Source organism: Carcharodon carcharias, chromosome 4, assembly GCF_017639515.1.
Source record: "Carcharodon carcharias isolate sCarCar2 chromosome 4, sCarCar2.pri, whole genome shotgun sequence".
NCBI lineage: Eukaryota > Metazoa > Chordata > Chondrichthyes > Lamniformes > Lamnidae > Carcharodon > Carcharodon carcharias.
The window spans coordinates 61,931,903-61,954,481 of record NC_054470.1 but is presented as its reverse complement, the minus strand read 5'-3'; the positions used below and the strand labels follow the sequence as shown (position 1 = coordinate 61,954,481).

At 40.5% G+C, this 22,579-nt stretch overlaps 1 protein-coding gene across 2 annotated transcripts in view; it reads left to right on the top strand.

The window, feature by feature from the left end:
- fsd1l (fibronectin type III and SPRY domain containing 1-like) overlaps positions 1–18,613 on the top strand; it is a 75,006-nt gene extending 56,393 nt beyond the window's left edge. For both annotated transcript variants that reach the window (XM_041186307.1, XM_041186306.1), the window contains 4 exons: positions 2,833–2,933; positions 4,054–4,305; positions 12,823–12,911; positions 14,973–18,613. In XM_041186307.1, coding sequence (XP_041042241.1) covers positions 2,833–2,933; positions 4,054–4,305; positions 12,823–12,911; positions 14,973–15,095 — 565 coding nt within the window. In that variant the 3' untranslated portion in view covers positions 15,096–18,613. The remainder of the gene's footprint in view (positions 1–2,832; positions 2,934–4,053; positions 4,306–12,822; positions 12,912–14,972) is intronic.
- The last annotated feature ends 3,966 nt before the right edge of the window (positions 18,614–22,579 follow it).

Here is a 22,579-nt window from a genome sequence, read left to right as displayed (position 1 = left end):
CCTTTGTCCAGCCAAAAGGCAGTAAATCAACATCCTTCTGACTCAAAAGTGAGGGTTAGGGTTAACCACAGCTGGAGGGGGGGCCAGGGTTGCCGTGATCTGTAAGTGCAAGAGATCACCTCCCTCCAGCAAAGCAGGTAGTGGAAGCGGAAAGCTTTACTGACTCTTGGTGGAGTGGTGGATGGATAAAAGAGAAGCCCAGAGCAGTTGAAATGCCTTATAGGCCCCACCAAGGATTTTTTTCCTCTAATTATAGTGGAATTGTGTCTTCCCGCCAGCTTCATCTGGCAGGATGGCCAGAGCAGGTGTCCCGCTCAGAAACAGGTTAAAATCTTACAGTGCACTTTAATTGAAAATGAGGGTCCAATTAGAATTCTGCTGGATTAAGACAGGAACCTCAATTATTGCCAAAACTAATAGGGTTAAAAAGGGGAATTTGATGGGAGGGAGCATGCGAAGGAGTAGTTTGATTTTACATGGACAGTTGTTTATTCATTCATGAGATGTGGCGTTGCTGGCAAGGCCAACATTTAATGCCCATACCTAATTGCACTTGAGGAGCTGGTAATGAATTGCTGTCTTGGGTACAACTGAGTGGCCTGCTAGACCAGTTCAGGGGTCAGTTAAAAGTCAACCATATTTTTGTGGGCCTCAGTCTCATAGACGAGACCAGTAAGGATGGCAGTTTCCCTTCCCTAAAGTACATTAACGAATCGGATGAATTTTTGCAATAATTCAGTAGTTTTGTGGTCACCATTACTGACTGATACTAGCCTTTTTATTCCAGATTTGACTTAATCAATTGAATTTAAATTTCCCAGCTTTCATTGTGGGATCCTGAGTTCTGTACGCAATGATCCCAGGCAGTTTCTGTTAGCTACTCACCTGGAATAAACTGTGAAGCCTTGGACACCTAATTCTGAAACAATTCCAAAATATTTGGTCAGAGTGTATATTAGCAAATCAATGTAGCCACATCACAATTGGTTTATTTCTCCACATTTGAACAGCATTCTTAAAAACAAAGAGCATCATTTAAATTAATCCTTATGTTTTCCTTTTAATTCCAAAAATCTTACTGAATTTGGAATAAATTATTTGGGAAGAAATTCTATTGCTATCTTCAAATGATTAACACACTAAAAATGTGCAATTTTAAAATGTTTTGATCCTTTGGTAGTCAGTGCATACTGATGGAAATTGTTAGCATGTTGCAAACTATTGAGTTTCTTTCTTAGCAAAAGTGGCTTGTCTTTTCTTTTTGCCCCTACTTCATTGTATTAGGGCTACAGGCTTATCCATGCATAACTTTTTACATTTAAATCCTTCCTGAATTGTTTTGGTTAAGTGTTTTACACAGTCTTCTCAAAAGTAGCTGTGGTTATCAGGTCTTCTGCTATAGTAAATAAGCTCTGTAAATAACTTAAATTTTAATTTCATATTTATAAAAGCATGCCTCAAGTTAAAAACTGCTTGTGCTTTATTCTGTAAGTGACTGTACAGCTGTACAGAAGCACTGATCTGCTTCCTAGAGTGAAATTTACCCAGCCTTTGCAGTTTATTTTTCATGATTAATGCTTGCTTTACAGCTTCAGATGTGTATGTGGGTTTCAAAACCACTAACTCCAGGAGCCTTCACTTCACTTCCAAGTGTATAGTTTTTAATTTGTGGTGATTTATGATTAAATCCCTCTGGGTGCAGTTTTGTGAATTTCTTTTCCCCCCTCCAATTTTTAGTAAGATGCCCTTTATTTTTGCTATAGATTTCCCATTAAAGTCCTGGGTAAAGGGTATCGTAAAAATTAGATGTTGACCATGTAATTGCCCTAAAAACATGTGGATTATGCATATTGATGCTCTGGATGGCATAAGCTTATTTGCAGGAGATCTGTGTGTGTAGGGGCTGGTGTTGGGGGCGGGCAATTGCAGGGTAGGGTATGGCCCTTTTAATAAACCAGCGAGTGAAATATCACCTCGTGTGGCACCAAGACATACAGAGCAGAAGGTTCCTGGTTTCTGTTGGTCAATTGTAGCTCAAGCAGCAGTTGCAATGCTATTGGCCTTAAAGTGGCGCAAAGCTGTTGGAAGAACAATGCCATTGCAAATCATTGACCCTTTCTGCAAATTGCACTTGCGGAAGGTTAATCTCCAGATTAAATACTTCTGTGTTTGGAGCTGAAGTGAACACTTTTCAGGTAGCCCTCGATCAATCAATCATCGTTCTAAACGTTAACTTCTCTTTAATCTTCCTTTCCTGCGGATTCATTCTTAATTTTTTGGTGAGTAAGTTTTGTGTGTTTGAAAAGCTATACTGTATTTTTCCTTTTTTCACTGGTGCATGCATCCAATTGTTTTTTCACTCCACCAATCTGTTATTTACTTGAAATATCAAACATTAGAACAGAATCTAGTAGACCCTTGCCTAGTCCTTGGGCAGCTACATAAAAACTTATTTATAGAAACAGGTATGGGCTGAGGACAAGTCACAAAAAGTGTTATCAGATGCGGACGGTCTAGTGCAGTTATAAAGTAACTTGAATAAAGCACTTAAAAGCTCCTTGTAACAAATTGTCTACAAGTCACATGATTTCTCTGGTAACTACTATTCAATTATGTTGCCATGATTCATTCTGCCTAAGACTCATTAAATAAGTAGTATTAACAAGGTTGCAGATTAAATGGCAGCGCTTGATCTTAAGTCAATTGCACAAATCACAGAGTTGAAATATAAGCTTCTCTTTGTCATTTTGTTTATATAATTTCCTTCTTCCTTGATTCTTGCCATGGTTACTGAATGTGAACTAGTCTTGCTGTCCTTTCATTATTCTGTAGAAGTGGTACACCATCTCCAAAAAGAACATCAGTGTCCTGCCGACCAGCATCAGGAAGAAGTAACCGAGATCGTTTTACTGGTGAATCTTATACGGTTTTAGGTAACACTATGCTTTTATGTATAAAAACTGCAGTATAGTGTCTATTGCAACTTGCCATTCTGAAGCTTTCACTTAGTGCTTTAATTTTCAGAATATTTTATATGTTGTCCAATAATAGATTTAAGATGGTCGCAAACAATGAAACCATGGAATAGATGCAGGAACATGTTTCGAGCTTAGAAGATGGAAGTTACAGGGGCAGTTCAGATTTAACTACTTTGTGCAAAGTGTGGTGAACTTGTACAATTTACTGGCCAGGGATGTGAAAGAGACACATTGAATTTTAAAGAATTGGGAAGCTATTTGAGAGAGTGAGTGATTGAATGGTTATTTCATTTTTAGGAGTGGCCAGTTTGATTGCATCATCTTTCTGGTCCTGGTACTTATGCAGTTTTCTGTTCCAAATATTGTATAAATTTTAAATCTGAAAATATTCCAACATGGTCAATAGTGGTATTGGTGTCTTGAAACAGTGGTACAAATATATTGTGCTTTTTAAGAACCAGTGTAATCATCTTCCATTTGATTCTGAAGAACCGAATGTTTAGTTTTGGGAATGGGGACTTTGTGAACTCCTTGCAGAAAGAGTTCATTGCTTTGAAGTACTAATTGGGCTTTTTCTAAACTGGTGAGAAGAAGGGATCATCAGCTAATTTGTAGAAATATTTTACTCTAATATCCAGTTTATCTTGTTGAATTTGAATCTGCAAAAGTTTCATTTATTTTCTTTTATCTTGAATGTAACAAATGAGGTTAGTGTGTTATTCTGAAGGTAACTTGTTTCTGCTAGAGGACTACACATACTTTTTATACTTTAGAGGAGCCTTAAGTTTGGGAGAGTTGTCTATATTGAAGACAGGCCTGAAACCAAACTGTTAAGTGGTGGATAAAGCAAAACTTATCTCAAGCTCAAGGTTGGCAAACTAGTGATTTTTTTTTTAATGATGCAAGTACAGACAGTTATTACATACTTCCAAAAGACACAGGTGATTGGGCACAGTTGTTTCTCTGTGTGCTGTCTACCATTAAAAGGCCTCGATGTTTCATTGTGTGAAAGGTACTTTACAAATGCAGATTGTTTGTTTAAGTTTTTAAGAAACTCTTTGTACTTTCTTCACAGGAGACTCAGTGATTGAAAGTGGGCAGCATTATTGGGAAGTGAAGTCTCAAAAAGACTGTAAATCTTACAGTATAGGTGTGTCCTACAGAAATCTAGGAAAATTTGATCAGCTGGGGAAGACTATTACATCATGGTGCGTTCACATTAACAACTGGCTGCAGACATCCTTTGCTGCTAAACATAACAATAAAGCCAAATTCATGGACGCACAGGTTCCAGACAAAATAGGTGTATACTGCGACTATGATGGAGGTAGTTTTCTTGTTCAAATACATTATCAAAGTTTTATTCATGTCCTCTAATGAAGCAATATAGACATTTGTAATTTTCCCAATGGGTTATTCTAATGGCTTTATCAACTGAAAAACTTGATAAGTGTCAAGCTTGGTCAACCATGCCGAACATGGAGTGGTTCAGAGATGTGTTTTTCCTTGATGTGGTTCTAAGCATTGTCTTGAAAATACTGTAATTTTATCTTGTCTAAATCAATATAACTGACGTCTACATTTTAGCTTCAGTGGTTGTGATCCTAGATGCACACTGTCTAAATAATTTATTAATTCCCTTTATACTCAAGTAAGGTTTGTGTAAATTGAAACTATCTGTAATTATCCATCTGTAAACCAAGACTAGCAAAGTAGCATTGTTGAATGAACGTTTTCTCCTAAAATGACAGGTGGGTATCATTTGCTTCTGAATGGGTATAATTCACTTGACCAAAACCCAGGCTCACACCTTGCAGTTTGTTAGACATAGATCATATATTTTGGAACTTATCGGCCAAAGAACAGTAATCAATTTAATTTTAAAATCTTGGAAATACTCAGGGGTATGATGAAAGATCATCAACCTGAAACATTAACTCTGTTTTTTCCACAAATGCTCCCTGATCTGATTTTATTTCCAGCATTTCTGTTTTTCAGTTTTCCAGCATCTGCAGTATTTTGCTTTTGCATTTGTAGTAGGTACTTTGACTTGAATGGATAATCTGGTCCAGATCAATAGCTGCTCCCCAATAATTCTGAGAGTTCTGTTTGGACTTGTTGGTAATATAGTCTATTCCTCAAACAGTTTCTGGACTAGCCTGCTATCCACAACTATCACCAAACCTGGACGTCACTTTTTCAATCAGGCGTTCTGACTCTACCGTATCTTAGTCCGTTTTACCCCACCATAGGACAACTGACTTTAACTTTGGACCTCCTTTCTATTCTTTGCTTTGTTACCAAAATATATCTGTTCTAATTTCGCTGTGTAGCTTTGTATCTTGATCTTCGCAGTGTCCATTTGTTTGTATGTTTTGGCTGCCAAACCCATTGCTCTGTTTCCCTTTTATTTCTCTCCTCTCTGGTACCCCCTGCAAACACTCAGATCTCTACTTCACCACTTTCAACCTTATTCTTCTGCTATCATCTTAGACATGACTGCTTTAAGGTTGCAACTTTCCTTTGTGCATTATTTCACATCCTCAGAAGAGTCAGTTAAGGCACTCGTTGCTGCCTCATTATCAACAATAACGGCACTGCCCCCCTCCTACCCTCTCGCCAATCTTCCCATCCATCATGCCTGCAGAGGGCTAATCTTGCTAACCACCTTCCCATTCCATTTGCCCCTCCTAGCTCTGACTCTGTGGACTCTGCTAGTGAATCAGCTATGAACCTTGCCTCTATAAATCTTCTTCCAGAGTGTCTGTTCACTTGTAAGCAAGGTTCCTGCCATTTGAATTTGTGGAAGATTGCATTGACGACATATCCTTGACTGGAACTTAGCTGATGGATGATCACCCTTGCCCCCTTACTGAAGCCTCCTGTCTGACTTTACCTTCTGCCATTTGCTCTGCCCACACAGCTCCATAGCATTGTTGCCCTTATCACTAATTCCCAGTGTGGCCTGTCATGCTGCTACTCTGGTATTTTCTCCTCCTTTTGAGCCTTTCACCTTGTTTGACCCCCTCATCTCTCCTTTAAAAATTCTCATTCTCTACAGTCCACCTAAGCACCCTGCCAAGGTTCTCACTGAGACAGCTTCATTCCTTTTCTTCCAACAGCCTCTGCACTGACCAACTTTGCAATCTTCATGATTTCCACCTCCATCTCAACTCATCATGTCCTGTCTGAGTGCCCTATTATCCTCCCTTAATCTCTCCTTCCACATAATCTTGTCCGCCTATATTCACGGCCAATCCCTTGACCTTGCCATCTCACGTGGCCTCTCTGTTCAAGGAAGTCATCAAAGATGGCCTTGTCTGTGATTGATACAATGGGAACAAAGTCACTTATAATGGCACTTTCAAATTCTCAACTGTCTAGCTATTGGACCTCCATTCACAATATTTCTGCAGCTCCTGATTTGTTTAGTCATATCCTCACCTCCACCTTTACATGCTCTTGCCCCCATTAAGACCATTACTCTATTTCTCATCCAAGTTTTTCTTCCTGGTTGTGTCAGCTGTGGCTCAGTTGGTAGCACTCTCTCTTGCCTCTTGAGTCACCGGTTCGGATTTAAATCTCAGTCCAGAACCTGAGCACAGAAGTCAAAGTTGACCCTCCAGTCCAGTACTAAGGGAGTGCTACACTTCTGGAGGTATCATCCTTCAGGTGAGGCATTAGTACTGAAGCCCCTGATGGTTGTAGAAGATCACATGGAAATATTTTGATGAGCAGGACTGTTATTCCAGCTGTGCTGGTCAATATATATATCTCAATCAACATCACTAAAATAGATTATCTGGATATTATCACATTGCTATTTTGTGGGAGCTTTCTCTGCACAAACTGGCTATTGCATTTCCTACACTACAAAACTGTCTACACTTCAAAAGTACTTCTTGGTAGTAAGGCACTTTGAGGCATTCAGTTATTGTGAAAAGCACAATAGAACTGCAGTCTGCTTTTCTGCCTGCCCATACTGGAATGCATCAAGAAGCCCTGGCTTCTCATCTCTGCTATAAAGCATCTGAAATCCTCTTGCACTTCCTGTTGGAGCAGGAAGGGAGAGAAGCTCATGGGCTTCTTTGTCACTAAGACCATCCAATCAGCTGCCTCTGCCACTTTCCTCCCTTTCCCTAGCCCACCAGGCCAAATATCCTCTAGATTCCCCCACCCACCCATGTGGGGTGGGGAGTTGCTGGTGAAGGGGCATGCTGGTGAGGCAGAGGGACCTAATAATCATTCACTTGATTAAAAGAATGAAGTTACTGTCTGGGGAAATTGGAAATTGCCCAACTACAAAACCAGGCCCTCTCAACATTCCATATATAATACTTTTACTTGCAGTCTGCTTCCTTGACCCCCTTAATGCTCTCCACGCTGCTGCCCACCACACACACCCATTTTCCGCCCCCCCCCCCCCCACCACAGGTGCGCACGCGCACACACACACCACCCACCCATTTCTTCCCCTCCCCCAACCCCCCCCACACACACACACACACACACACACACACCCACACCCACAACTCTCTTCCTAAGCCACTCACCTAGCAGCCCCCCTTCTCTCCACTCCTTTCTTCTCCTGCGCCCACTAGAAGCCCACACAAAACTCAAGCTCCAGTTCCCTCCACCCCACCCTAGGTCTGCCAGGCCCCCTCTCCCACAACACTCCGGCTGTGCTACTCTGTCTCTTCTGCACTTTCCCAACTCCTCCATCTGGCCTGCCGAACTCCACGAGACTTGAGTTCTGCTGCTCTTTCATCTATTTCTACCCTCCCCTGCCCCTGACAAGAGCCTCGGGCTGCACCACTACTCCCTTTGCACCCCAGCGCAGGGATGGGCTGAGCAGCTTTCCCTGCTCCTCTCTCCTTCCCTCCTGCATGTGCAGAAAGCAGCAAATGTACAAGAAATACACAAGGGCAGCGACAAGAGAAGACTCCTTAGCAGTCTCACAGTTGTTGCCTGAGAAATACGGGGCAAATAGCATCCCAGAGAGCAAATGAACAGGACTCTGAGGAAAAACATAAAATTCTGGGTCAATCCCACAAAATCTGGGATGCTTGATCACTCTGGCTACCTTTTCATTCAAATCCGGTGCCATTCCCAACCCCCTAGTATTTCCAACATTTTCTGTTTTTATTCCATCTATTTTCTACTTATTTCTGTTTTCCTAGCTATCCAGTTGTGGCCAGAGAATTACCTGCAATGGTTTATTTTCACAATACCGCACCTCTGTAGCCCCTCAGGATAAATTCTTGACATGCTCCTATTTTTTGGCTGACCCTTGGGAATGACTTTGGGGAAAAGAAAACTCCAGGTTCCACATGTATGCTGACAACACCCAACTTTACTTCATCACCAACTGAAGGACGTAGCTGCTAGACTGGATCTGCGGCAGGTGGTGAGGGAACCAACAAGTGGGAAAAACCTACTTGACCTCGTCCTCCCCAATCCACCTATCACAGATGCATCCGTCCATGATGGTAATTGGGGTGACCACTGCACAGTCCTTGTGGAGGTGAAGTCCAGACTTCACATTGAGGGATACTCTCCATTGTGTTGCATGGCTCTTATCAGCATGCAAAATTGATTTTGAACATCTGTGAGGCATCTTGGGCCATCAGCAGCAGCAGAATTGTATTCGACCACAATCTAACCTTATAGCCCAGTATATCCTCCGCTCTACCACTATCATCAAGCCGGGGATCAACCCTGGTCTAATGAAGAGTGCAGGAAGGCATGCTAGAAGCAGCATGGAGCATACTTCAAAAATGAGATGCAAACCTGGTGAAGCTACAATAAGGGACTACACACATGCCAAACAGCAGAAGTAGCATGCGACAGCTAAACATCCCACAATGAATGGATTAGATCTAAGCTCTGCAGTCCTCCCACGTCCAGCTGTGAATGGTGGTAGACAATTAAACAACTAACCAATTGGAGGAGACAGCTCCACAAATATCCTCGTCCTTAATGATGGAGGAGCCCAACACTTCAGTGCAAGAGATAAGACTGAAGCATTTGCAACCATCTTCAGCCAGAAGTGTTGAGTGTATGATCAATCTCAGCCTCCCTCCTGGGGTCCCGAGCACCACACATGCCAATCTTCAGCCAATTTGATTCACTCCAGGTGAGATCAAGCCGAAGGCACTAGATACTGCAAAGGCGGTGGGCCCTGACAACATTCCAGCAGCAGTGCTGAAGACTTGTGCTTAAGAACTAGCCATTCCCCTAGCCAAGTTGTTCCAGTACAGCTACAACACTGGCATCTACCAGGCAATGTGGAAAATTGCCCAGATATATCCTGTCCACAAAAAGCTGAACGAATCCAACCCGTCCAGTTACTGCTTCATCAGTCTACTCTTGATCATCAGCAAAGTGATGGAAGGTTTCGTCGACAATGCTTTCAAGCAGCCTGTACACAGCAATAGCCTACTCACTGACTCTCCGGTTAGATCCTGCCAGGACACTCAGCTCCTGACCTCACAACAGCCTTGATCCAAACATGGACAAAAGAGCTGAACTCGAAAAGGTGAGAGTGATTGCTTTTGACATCAAGACAGCATTTGATTCTGTGTGATATCAAGGAACACTAGCAAAACTAAAGTCACTGGAAACCTAGGGGGATCTCTCAGCTGGTTGGAGTCATACCTAGCACAAAGGAAGATGGTTGTGGTTGTTGGAGGTTAATCATCTCAGTCCCAGAACATAGCAGCAGCTCTTCAGGATAGTGTGCTAGGCTCAACCATTTCCAGCTGCTTCATCAGTGACCTTCCCTCCATCATAAGGTCAGAAGGGGGGATGTTTACTGGTAACTGTTCAGTGTTCAGCACCATTCTCGACGACTCGGATACTAAAGCAGTCAGTGTCCATATGCAGCAAGACCTGGACAAAATTCGGGCCTGGGTTGATGAAGTAGCATTTGCTACACAAATTCCAGACAATGACCATCTCTAACAAAAGCTAATCTAACCATCTCCTCTTGACATTCAATGGCATTACCATTGCTGAATCCTCCACTATGGGGGCTACCATTGACCAGAAATTGAACTGGACCAGCTGTATAAATACTGTGGCTACAAGAGTAGGTCAGAGGCTGGGAATTCAGTAGCCAGTAACTCGCCACCTGACTCCCCAAAGCCTGTCCACCATCTACACTGTACAAGTTAGGAATGTGATGAATACTCTCCACTTGCCTGGATGAGTGCAGCTTGTACAACACTCAAAAAGCTCAATATCATCCAGGACAAAGCATTCCGCTTGATTGGCATCCTATCCACCAACCTAAGCATCCTCTCCCTCCACCACCGACACAGTGGCAGCAGTGTGCACCTTCTACATGATGCACTGCAGCAACTCATCAAGGCTTCTTTGACAGCATCTTCCAACATATGACCTCTACCATCTAGAAGAAGGGCAAAAGCTGCATGGGAACACCAACTCCTGCAAGATCCCCTCCAAGCCACACACCATCCTAATGTGGAACTATATTGCTGTTCCTTCACTGTAACTGGGTCAAAATCCTGGAATTCCTTCCCTAACAGTATTGCGGGTGTCCCTACACCAGATGGACTCCAGCAGTTCAAGAAGGCAGCTCACCACCACCTTCTTGAGAGCAATCGAGGATGGGAGATAAATGCTGGACTGGGCAATAAATGCTGGCCTAGCCAATGACCCCATAGTCCTGTGAAAGAATTCACTCCAGGTGATTATCAAGAAACAGCTGAAGGCAGTGGATTTTTTTTTTTGTTTAAAAAAAAACTCAATCCCCCCACTATCTCTGATTTGTCACACTACACGTCTGACATCCAGCATGGGAAGAGCAGAAGCCACTGTCTCGGTCCCTAACTCAGTGGTGAAGCAATCATTCTCCATTGCCATTATTGCTGAGGCTGAACCAGATTGATCATAATCTTATCATCCTTTGACCTTGAACTGAATTTTCAACTCCACACCCTTCCTATCACCAAGACAGCCTACTTCCAAAATTAAAACTTAAAACGGAAAGTGCTGGAAATGCTCAGCAGATCAGGCAGCAGAGCTGTTTCAGGTTGATGACTTTTCATCAGAACTGGGATAAGTCAGAGGTGTAATCAGATGTGAGAAAGAAAGGGGTAGGTGGGACACAGACAAAGGAAGGCCTATGATAGGATGGAAGACCAGAGAGATTGAATGACAGAAGAGTTAGTATTACAGAGCTAAGGGAATGATGATGGATCAAGTAAAGAGAAAAAAAAATGTGCCTAGAGTAGGTGTGCTCTTTTTGAAAGCAAAAAAAAAGAGAAAAACCAAAACGTAAAGAAAAGGAAACTGTACTTCCACCTCAACATTATGTGTACTTGTTGAAACTATCATAATTGCCTTTATTACTTGTAGACTCAACTATTCCAATGTTCTTCTGGCCTACCTTCTCTGCGTCTTCATTAAACTTGAGCTCATTCAAACTCTGCCCATATCCTCAATCGTCCCAAGTCATGTTTACCTATCACCAGTGTGCTCGTTGACTTATATTGGCTACTGGTCTGGCAGCATCTTGATTTTAAAATTGTTATCCTTGTTTTCAAATCCCTCCATAGTGTTGCACCTCCCTATTTTCGTAACCACCTGCACACCTACAGTGCTCCAAGAACTCTGCACTCCTCCAATTCTGTCCTTTTGCACATCCCCCATGTGTTCAGCTGCCTAAGTCCATAGCCAATGTTTCGTGTCATTTTTTTTGTGTTTGGCATATTCATTGAAGCGCACAGGCCTTTTAAGTTTTTCTGCGCAGCCGTACATGCATGGTAATTTAAGCAGGCTAACTTGTGCTTGGAATGCACAGAGCTGTTGGGCATGGCTGCGCAGCTTAGGAGAAGTTTAGTAAGGGAATTCCAGAGCAATAGGCAATGCTCCGTCTAAGCTGCGCAGCCATGTCTACCAGCTCTGTGCAGTCCAAGCACAAGTTAGCCTGCTTAAATTACCATGCATGTATGGCTGTGCAGAAAAATTTAAAAGGCCTGTGCACTTCAGTGAATATGCCAAACACAAGAAAAATTACAGGAAGCATTGGCTATGGACCTAGGCAGCCGAACACATGGGGGATGTGCAAAAGGACAGTGTTTCACTAAAACATCTCTCTTAGACCAAGCTTTTGGTCACCTGTCTTAATAGCTCTCTGACTGTCAAATTTAGTTTGATCACTTCGCTACTGTATTTTACTGTGTTAAAGATGCTATATAAATAAAGTAACAGAAAGACTTGTATTTACATAGCATCTTTCACAACCAAGAGGCATCTCAAAATACTTTACAGGCAATGAAGTACTTTTGAATGTCTGTTGTTGTAATATAGGAAACACGGCAGCCAATTTGCACACAGCAAGTTCCCACAAATAGTAAAGTGATAATGACTGGATAGTCTTTTTTTATGTGATGTTGATTGAGGAATAAATATTGACCAAGACACCAGTTCCTCCCCTTTTGTCTTCCAAGTAGTGTCGTGGGACCTTTTTATACCCACTTGAGAGGACTAATGGGGTCTCGGTTTAACGTCTCATTCAAAAGACAGCACCTCCAGCAGTGCGGCAATCCCTTGGTACTGCGCTCAAGTGTCAGCTTTTGATTTTGTATTCGAGTTCTGAGGTGGGACTTGAACCCACACCATCTTACTCAAGAGGTGAGAGTGCTACCAACTGAACCGCAGCTGAAGTACAATTTATATCTACATAACTAACTGTGGAAGTTCACCTATTTTGAGTTTATTTGATTATCTGATGCATCTTAAGAGTCAAGCATAAGGCCTTTGAAATATAATAATGGAAATGTTCACTTGTAAATTTGCATTTCACTTCTGTTTGTAGGTCAAATTTCCTTTTATAACGCTGATACAAAGCAGTTATTGCATACTTTCAAGACAAAGTTTACTCAACCAGTAATTCCAGCCTTCATGGTAAGTGAGTAATAGATACTATGCTGAAGGACAATTCTGGGGAAAGGTTTATGAATGATTGTAAATCTGAGAATCTGATATTCGGTGATGAACAGTTCTAATTGTACATGGCCATTGTTCAAATAACTAAAGGTAAATTACTAAAACTGCTGCATGAAGATTAGACAGCTTTTTAGTTTTATTGTACTTTTTAAAATTAAGTGAAGGATTATAAAAAGTGTAGGGATGAAATTAAAAAGGAAATTGGGAAAGCAAAGTGAGGGCATGAAAAAATACTGGCAAATAAAATCAGGGAAAACCCCAAGACTTTTTTTATAAATACGTAAAGAGCAAGGGGATAACTAGAGAAAGAGAAGGGTCTATTAGGGACCACAAGGATGTGTGGAGGTGGAGGATGTTGGTATGGTCAATGAAAACTTTGCCTCTGTTTCCACAAAAGAGGAGGGATGTATGGACATTGCAATCCAGGGCGGAGGAGGAGTGTGAAATATTAGATGAAATTAACATGGTGAGAGAAGTATTATTAAGCAATTTAACAAATTCCCATGCCTATATCCTATATATCCTAGGCTTTTAGGGGAAACCAGAAAAAAAAATAACAGAGGGTCTGACCATCATTTTCCAATCATCTCTGGCTATAAGTGGGGTACCGGAAGATTCCTAATATTGTACCATTGTTTTAAAAAGGGAGAAAGGGATAGACCAAGCAATTACAAGCCAGTCTTCCTAACCTTGGTGGCTGTCCCACATGGCAGACTGGTCACAGAAGTTAAGAGCTCAGGGATCTAAGGCAAATTGACAATGTGGATCCAAATTGGCTCAGAGGCAGGAAGCAAAGTTAAATGGTTAATGGGTGTTTTTGTGACTGCAAGGCTGTTTTGAATGGGATTGCAAAGGGTGCAGTACTTTTTGTGATCAATGATTTTAAGTGAATGTAGGGGATATGATTAAGAAGTTTGCAGAAGATACAGAAATTGTCTGTTTAATGAATCATGAAGGAGAAAGGTGTAAAATGCAGGAAGATAGCAATGAACTAGTCAGGTGGGCAGGACATTGGGAAATGGAATTCACTCCAGAGACCTGTGAGGTAATGTATTTGGAGAAGGCTAATAAGGCAAGGGAATAAACAATAAATGCTCAGATACTGAGAAGTGTTGAAAAACAGGAAGCTTGAAGTGCATGTCCATAGATCTCTGAAAGTGGCTGGACAAATAGATGAGGTGGTCAAGAAGGCATACAGGATCCTTGCCTTTATCAGTTGAAGCATGTAATATAAGAGCTGGGAGGTTATGCTGGAACTGTATAAAACATGAGTTAGGCAACAGCTAGAGTACTGCCTACAGTTAGTTCTGTAGGAAAGATGTGATTATATCAGAGAGGATACAGAGGAGATTTATGAGAATGTTGCATGGACTAGAGAATCTGAAGAAAGATTGGGTAGGCTAGGGTTGTTTTCTTTGGAATGTATGAGGCTGAGGGAGACCTAATTGAAGTGTACAAAATTAAGAGGGCTAAATGGGAAGGGCCCTATTCCCCTTGGTAGAGACGTAGATTTAGGACAAGAGGAGGAAGTTTAGAGGAGATTTGAAGAGGAAACTTCTTTACCCAGAGCGTGTTGGGGATTGGGAACTCTCTGCTTGAAAAGGTGGTAGAGGCAGAAACCCTCAATAGTTTAAAAAGTACTTGGAAGTTTAAGGATCAAGAGCTGCAATGTGAGATTACGCTGAAAAGCTACTTGTCGGCTTGTGTGGTCGCAATGCGCCAATTGGCCACTTCCTGCACTGTAAATTTTTGATTCTATGACTCTAGGATGGAGGTAAGTCAGATCAAGTTTCTTAAATTTAATGCACATTTGTTGGAAGATTGTCATGGGGTATGTGGTACAAAGATATTGCAATTTTTTTTCAAATAAATTGAGCAGCAGCTTGTCCTTAAGAGAATTTTACAGTGGGCAGAATACTTTTACATTCTTTGGGCTTTTTATAATGAACTGCATTTGAATGCACATGTTCAGATTTTGGGAAATGTTCATTATTTTGATTGACTTCTTCCCTCTTGCAGGTCTGGTGCGGTGGCCTAAACTTGTACACGGGACTCCAAGTACCGAGTGCTATAAAATCCTTCCAGAAGGGAGATGGTGGGTTGGGTGGCTCTGAAAACAGTTTAATTGGTCTTGCTCAATAATTGTTTGTGTGAGACTAACCTACTTAGAGTGATGTGATTTTAATTCCTTGCTGATTGGAAATCTGTGCCGTATAGGAATGGATGCGTGGATATGATGGACCAGTCCACTCTCTTTGGTTTTCCTTTCACACCCAGTTACGGCAAACATTTTCAGCGTGTAATGTACAAGCAAGGTTCTGTATCGTAACTCAGGGTTGCATTCGTTGACAGCCATGACTTGTTGATCTGTATTCATGAACTTCAAAAACATACGTTTACGTGTGGTGCACATGCACTACTTCAGGGTTTTATTCATCGTGCGCATTCTGCAAACATGCCATTATTCCTTTAAATTGAAGGAACATGTAAAATTAACAAAGCGATAAAGTTAATCCTGTGGTTCACTCTACAGAACTGACTTTCTAGAGGTAAGGTAGAGGGTACATCCCATCTTCTATGGGGTGGGATAGTTCAGCTGGAATGCCAAGGAATTAATGAAGCCTATTGAATTGGAATGTTTGGTATGTAGTTGAAGGCCATGATTGCACCAATATGAAGATGACACCAAAATATGATGTTTAAGCCTCCCTTTTAGTACGTACATGATGTTGTAAAGCTGCCTTATTTAATGTAATTTGATGAGGTATATATGAAAGGAATACAGAACTACAACAAATATGTCATTATTGAAGTAATTGCTAGTGAGCACTTCCATTATTTAGGCTAGGAGAATCTGTTAAACACTACTTAGTTTAGTAAAGGTGCATTATTGCAGTTAGCATAGTGTATGTGTCCAGCGCCACAGCAGTTAAATTTCCAGGCACACTGGATTCAGAATTGGACTTTGCCACTGGAACAACTAATGCAATTCGTTAGTGTGCTTCACAATCTATCATAACTTGCACTGAGAATTGATAACCCTTTAAAACTGGCTGACAGTAAATTTGAAGTACAGAATGTGCATATCACTTGTATCAGAATGTACTGAAGCTGTTGGTAAAGATGGAATGGCTCATTTAACTTTTGTCAAACTAGATAGGTTAACTGTAGCCCTTTCCACTCTGCACATAGAATGAACACTTTCCTAATATTAGTGCCTATAAAGTCCTGGCTTACATCAGTTTTCCTCCATGCCATGTCAGCAACATAAGTATCCTGTTTTTAAAAAAAGCCTCGAGTGACATTATCTTGGTCTAGTGAATAAATTTGGGAGCTATTAATCTTGCCTGTTTGTTGAATGTATAATTTGAGGCCTAATGTCAAATAGCTTGCATCATATCCCCTGACCTGACTTTACTCTAAAGTTTAAAGGCTGCTTTTCACTAGTATGATTAAATTTAACCCTAATTGTAAATTCAAGCCAGTGATCTAATTTATCAACCAGTATTATAATATTGTCAATACAGTTTCAACTGGCAACTGGATTTTCTAATAGCATAAAACCCACTTTTCAAACCATTCCCAGACTACATTTTACGAAGGACTCTGACATTAGCTTCAATTCAGTTTGCCAGAAATCCTTCAAGTTTCTGATGTCAGGAACTTGTGACCTAAACCTATATTCAAACTCATGCTCCCAATGCCCTAGTGAGCCAGAAAAACCAAAGGGTCTTGGTTCTCTTGCGGAATTAGTAAGTTTGAAAACATTGGAAAAATGTCTAGGAGCAAAGTGTGATTGTCATAAACAGTTTGTCCCTTCACATCTCTGCAATCTTGGCTTGCATTTTCAATCAAATAACCAGCTAATCAATACCTGAAAATGAATATCATTTCAAATAATACCCACTTTAGGACTACTGAGTATTTCTTTCCATTCCAGTTTCCTGCTTTCTATTAATGCCTAGATATTATTAGTATTTGATTTGTTCACTAATAAATTGTAATAGTTCTATTTTCAAGATTTGTTTTTACTAGATTACCTAAAATAACTTCAACTAGTGAGTCCCATTCAAGTTAGTAATGGGAGAGAGATATTAGAGAAATCATTCACTGGAGCTGTAGACAGGGTAAAGAATACTAGAAGGTGAATAGCTCAGCACTGAAACATATTCACTAGAGTTTGTGTTTGTACTTCAGGTTAATACGAACAAAGTGCTTTCAGTCAACATTTTGACTTCAGATTTGCTTTCTGTCTATGAGCCATAGGATATCAAACCGATGGTTTCAAAACTGTCAAAATAAACCTGCAACAACCTTGAACCACAGTACAGAAAGTGTTTATGGATGCTCAAAAGGAGAATGTTCCATAAATGTCTTGCACTCTATTCATCATCCTTAATTATTTTACACTTGTACAGTACAAAATATTAATTAAAAGTAATCCTGCAGGGTGGCTTAAAGGAGTTTGCAGGTGCAGAATTTTGACTATTTTTGGTTAGCAAGTGCTTTATTTTTTGTGTGTAAGCTATCAAAAACTGAAATATACTGCAGCCTACTTATTTGTACATTAACTACAGTTTTCATTGTTTTGTTTAATAATTTTATTGTGCATGGAAGTACATCACTTGTATAGCCATATGCTAATGCTCTCCAGTATATTACCATCTAGGACCCGAGCAATAGTCATTGTTCTAGCAACAAAACATGATTTTATTTCTTGGGTAAAATAAATAGTACTTATCATAATCAGCATGCAATTCATAATCATCTTTGCACCTCAAATATTAAGTGAATTCTGATCCTACTCCAGTAAGGTTGAATAAATGAAATGCCTGTAATTTAATTTCTGCATTTAGCTTTACAAAAAGGAGACTCAACAGCAGAGATCTGACTTTGGAATTTCTGCATTGAAAGATGCTGACCAAGAAACTACTCATCTCAGCTATATGCTTACCTGTTGTAATTGCAATATAACTTATGTAAGATATTTAGAGGGAGAAGTATATGTTGTCTTAAAACTAAATGTCAAGTTTGCTGCAACAAAACCACTGTTTTGAACTGTGTGCTGCTGCATTTTTGAGAAAAGGAGCAATTAACTCTGAATAATTTCTCGTTAAATGGAAGGGGCTTGTCTTGTGTCTGTTCTCTCTCTGCAGTATATCCTTGTTTGGAGGTACCTCTTCATGGCTAAACTGAACTCTTTAACACAATGCAAGGAAGCCATAACCATGCAGACTGCTACATAGCAATTACAGAGCATAAACAAGCAACACTGATTTGTCCAACTGAGAATGCACAGCAAGAATAAGCAAACCCCATTTTCTCTGTCCCCCTCAGCTTCCCTCCCCCCCCATAGCCAACAATGTAGTTACAAGCAAATGGTTTAGCTCTTGTTGAGTAAACTATTGAGTGTTTGCCCTTGTTTCAAATAAGAAGGTTTTTCTTTTTTAATATGGTACTTAGTTGTACTTTTTGCTAAGCAAAATATTCACTAACCACAAGACTGTAAACAACTGTCTGGGAAGGAAAAGCCTGTGCTACATTTCTTTACTATGCAGTTTCGAAAGTAGTTGAACTTACTCAGGGTTGGAGAAAGTACCAAATATACAGCAAAAAAAAACCTGATCATGCCATCTACACAATAAAACCTGCTTTGAAAACAGTTGTCGTTAACAATTGTTTACATTTACTTATAACTTAATCAAATTGTTAATTGTAAAGGAGTCCATATACTCTTGGGGATAATAGGCAATATCTTTTGTTGCAAGTATTAGGGAGGGGTGTGGGAACAACGGTAATTGTTTAATTTGTCAATTTTAGGGGAGTGGACACACGAGTGCGGATGAGAGGGGTCCCATTGCAAATTTTACATTTTTAGCAGGATTGGGCAAAATACTTATATGTTGTAGTCCAGTTCTGTAATAGATTAATTCTATCAGTACTCGTTTGCACAGTCGATGTTGTACTAAAACAACAGGCACTTTCTTATTTTTACCATAGTATCAATACAAGCACTATTCACATATTTTGGTTTTTAATTTCAAGACTAATGAACTTAAGGTTCACCTTGGTATCTGTACAATAATTTTAGACATTACTGTAAATGGTCTGAGAGCCTTTTGCTTATGATTGTGCCTATACTGTCAAGTATCCAACAAGATGGTGCATTTCAGGGTGTGTAACAGTAGTGCAAAGGCAAAATACTTCAGATAATGGAAACCTGAAATTAAAAACAGAAATGCTGGAAATACTCAGCAGGTCAGGCAGAATCTGTGGAGACAGAAACAGATGTCGCAAACCTGAAATGTTAATTTGCATCAGAACCTTCTGATAGATCATCAGCCTGAAATATTGGTTCATAACTTCCAATCTCTGGGACACTCTACCCAGGAGGTACTCCAAAGATGCACTGGAAGACATCTACACCCACATGTGTGCGCGCGTATGCATGCACACACACACACACACACACACACAACACCACCACCACCACCCCCCCGCCACCTTTTGCTTTGAAATAAATATTCATGTATTTAGCACATTTTTCCACATAACCTTCCGTCTATTTGAAGACAACCTGAGTAAACCTTTCCACCTCCCTTTCTTTAAGATCTTCCTTATAAGTCACTTCATTGAAGCTTTTGATTACCTCTCCCAATTACTCCTTTGGCTTAGCATTCATTATGTATTATTTTACCTCAGTGAAGTAACTTGGAAAGTTTTTCTGAATGAAAGGCACTATATAAATTGAGGGTTTCTCTTTGCAAACCTGACTGATTTTTTTTCAGCCTTTGCTGCATCTGACTGCACATCTGTCAGTCTCCCACTGGTAATAATCAAAATAAAGGGCATCTCCCAACCAATCTTGCCAGATTCGGGCCTCCCAAAACAAATGTGAGATAATTATTGGTTACTGAAAATGTAAAAATTGCTGGTTATATGTCGGTATTGTGACATGGTGTGACTTTGGTTTGAGATCAGCCAGGACCTGCTGGAGTAACTTTTTTCAATAAATCTGTTGCCCATTTATCTGAAAACATCCTAATTGTTACCTATTTATAACCTTAATGTTAAGGGATGCAGATTGCCAGTGACAGAGAGCGTTAACGGAGAAACTTGATGTGAAATTGTTTTTATTTTTTCCTCCACTCTTTCCTTCCACACCTTTTTGAGGGTGCCAGTACTAATCATCTTGCAGAGTGTTTTCACAAGTTTGGTTAAAAAACTCCATGCATTGGGTAAAGCTCATTTTTGCCCCATAGTGCCTTTATCTAACTCTGGAAGGATTGGTGATGTTTTGTTGATGTCACTGTACTTTGGTCCTGTAGACACTTACTGATCTTGTCAATGGATCTCCATTTGCTGCACCAACAAGTTCCTGAGGTGATGATCCTAGGCACACTATTCTCCAGGTTTTCTTGCATCACTCCTCAATGAACACTTCCTGAATGGAACCAGTGGGCTAATGCCAGAACTGTTGGCCATGAGTCATTTCCAGACTCTTATGCAGGGCAAATCAATCTTTTCTGGATACCCAATATGATGGTGCATCATTAAACCAGGTGGGAACGGCTCTTTCGATCCAACACGTTATGACTTACTGGAGTTTGTAATCAATATGTTCAATCACTCTCTTGGATATTTTAAGCTGCTCAGAAGAGGGTAGGCCATGCCTGGCAAATGTAATTGAATTTTTTGCAGGGATGATGGAAGTATTGGACAGGGAAATGGGTATGGATGTTATTTATATTGACTTCCAGAAGGCCTTGAGACTGTTAACTAAAAATGAAATTCAAGAAATTGAAGGCAAAATTATTGACCTGAATAGGAAAATTGAGTGGCAGAATACGTAGTGTGGGAATATTGGGCATTGGGATAATTGGCAGGCTATGACTAGTGCTAACCCACAATGATCTGTGTTACGGCCTCTTCTATACAGTATTAGCTATGCATTTTTCTATCCAATGATGCAAAGATGGGTGGCATTGTAAGCATTTTTGATGCAATAATAAAAATACAAAGAAATATTGATAGATTGAGTGAATGAGGAAAATCTGGCAAATGGATTTATGCAAGTATTAAGCCACCTAATTTGTACTAACTTAAGGATATCAAAGAGTGAAAAGCTAGAAACAGTGGAGATCCAGAGATTTGGAGGTCTAGGTACATAGACCATTTAAAATATACTGGACAGGTACAGAAAATAATCAAGAAGGTTAATGGAATGCATACCTTTATATCTGAAGCCCTGGAAAACAAAGGGGTATAAGTTATGTTAGAGCAAAAGATGCCCTAGTTAGATCGCATCTGGTGTATTGCAAACTGTTCTGGGCAGCATACCTTAGGAAGGATACACTGACCTTTGAGGGAGTACAAAATGGCCCGAGTAGAATTATAATCTTGACCCCATGGGTTAAAGTACGAGAAGAGATTATGCAAACTTTGATTGTGTTTCCTGGAATTTAGACAGTTGAGTGATTTGATCGAGTCTGTTTCCTTTCCTAGTTTCCCTTTTCAATTAGGGTCTATCTCAAAAAAATACAAGATTTGAAACCATGGATTTCACCCAAATATAAGGCTTAGAATCCCAGGATCCCTGTTCTGCTGACAAGTGAAAATCTATAGCCAAAGGCGTGGATCCCATCCTGCATTACATTAATGGGATAGTTTCCATAATTAGAACAGGCAGCGCATGTCTGTCGGTATATATCATGGTTCTGGTGAAACTCTCCAATAGGAGACAGGTGGGGCTCAAAATGGCCAAAAATATATAAGTTATTGTGGATTTTATTTTACACATAATGGTACTGGATCTGCTGAACTGCAGAGCACTGCACAATTCCTGAGCTTTTTCTCTTTACAGTTGCAAACTTTTAAAAAATATATGCTAAACTCAGCCATGAAGAATTAGATCAGAACTCAGGTGTTTTGTCTCATACCTGGGACTTTACTGTACTTTCACACCAATAGCTGGCTGAAACTAGATATTAGCCTTTCATATCCTATCATCGTGAATTGCTATTAAAATATCCTTGTGTAATGCTGTCTAGAATCAAAACATCATTCTAGTTCACAGTAATTGAAGGACCTATTTGGCCCAGTCAGTCCAAGCCAATGTTGATGCACCATTCTCGCCTACCTTCAACTTTTCTCATCCAAATTAAGGTGGACTGATGTCTAAATATGTCATCGTTCGGCAACCCCTGCATTCAAGTTGGTGCCAAACATAGTACTTTGCATTCCTTTGGATTCAACAGGGGAGGCTGAGTGGGGCTCTGATGTCTGGGCAGCCAGGGTCTCCACAAATTTTTCCCAGGCTTGCAGCTTGAAGAGGGCACTCTCATTTCGGCGCAGTGTGTTAACGCAACATTGGAGGCAGCAGTTATGTACAGAGCAGGTGTTATGGGCTGTTGCCAATAGTGGGAGGGATCATTGTGTCCCTCTGGTCAGCCACTACCTGCCTCAAGTTGAGCAGCCCCCCACTAGTAAGGTGCTGACACATCATGACCCATCTGTTTCAATGGGTGCTTGGAACTTGAGTCTCTACTCAACATGTGAATGGAATCCATCGCTTCAGGCAAACAAATTGAAAGATGGTGTCAACTCTTCGATGAATAAGGTACACA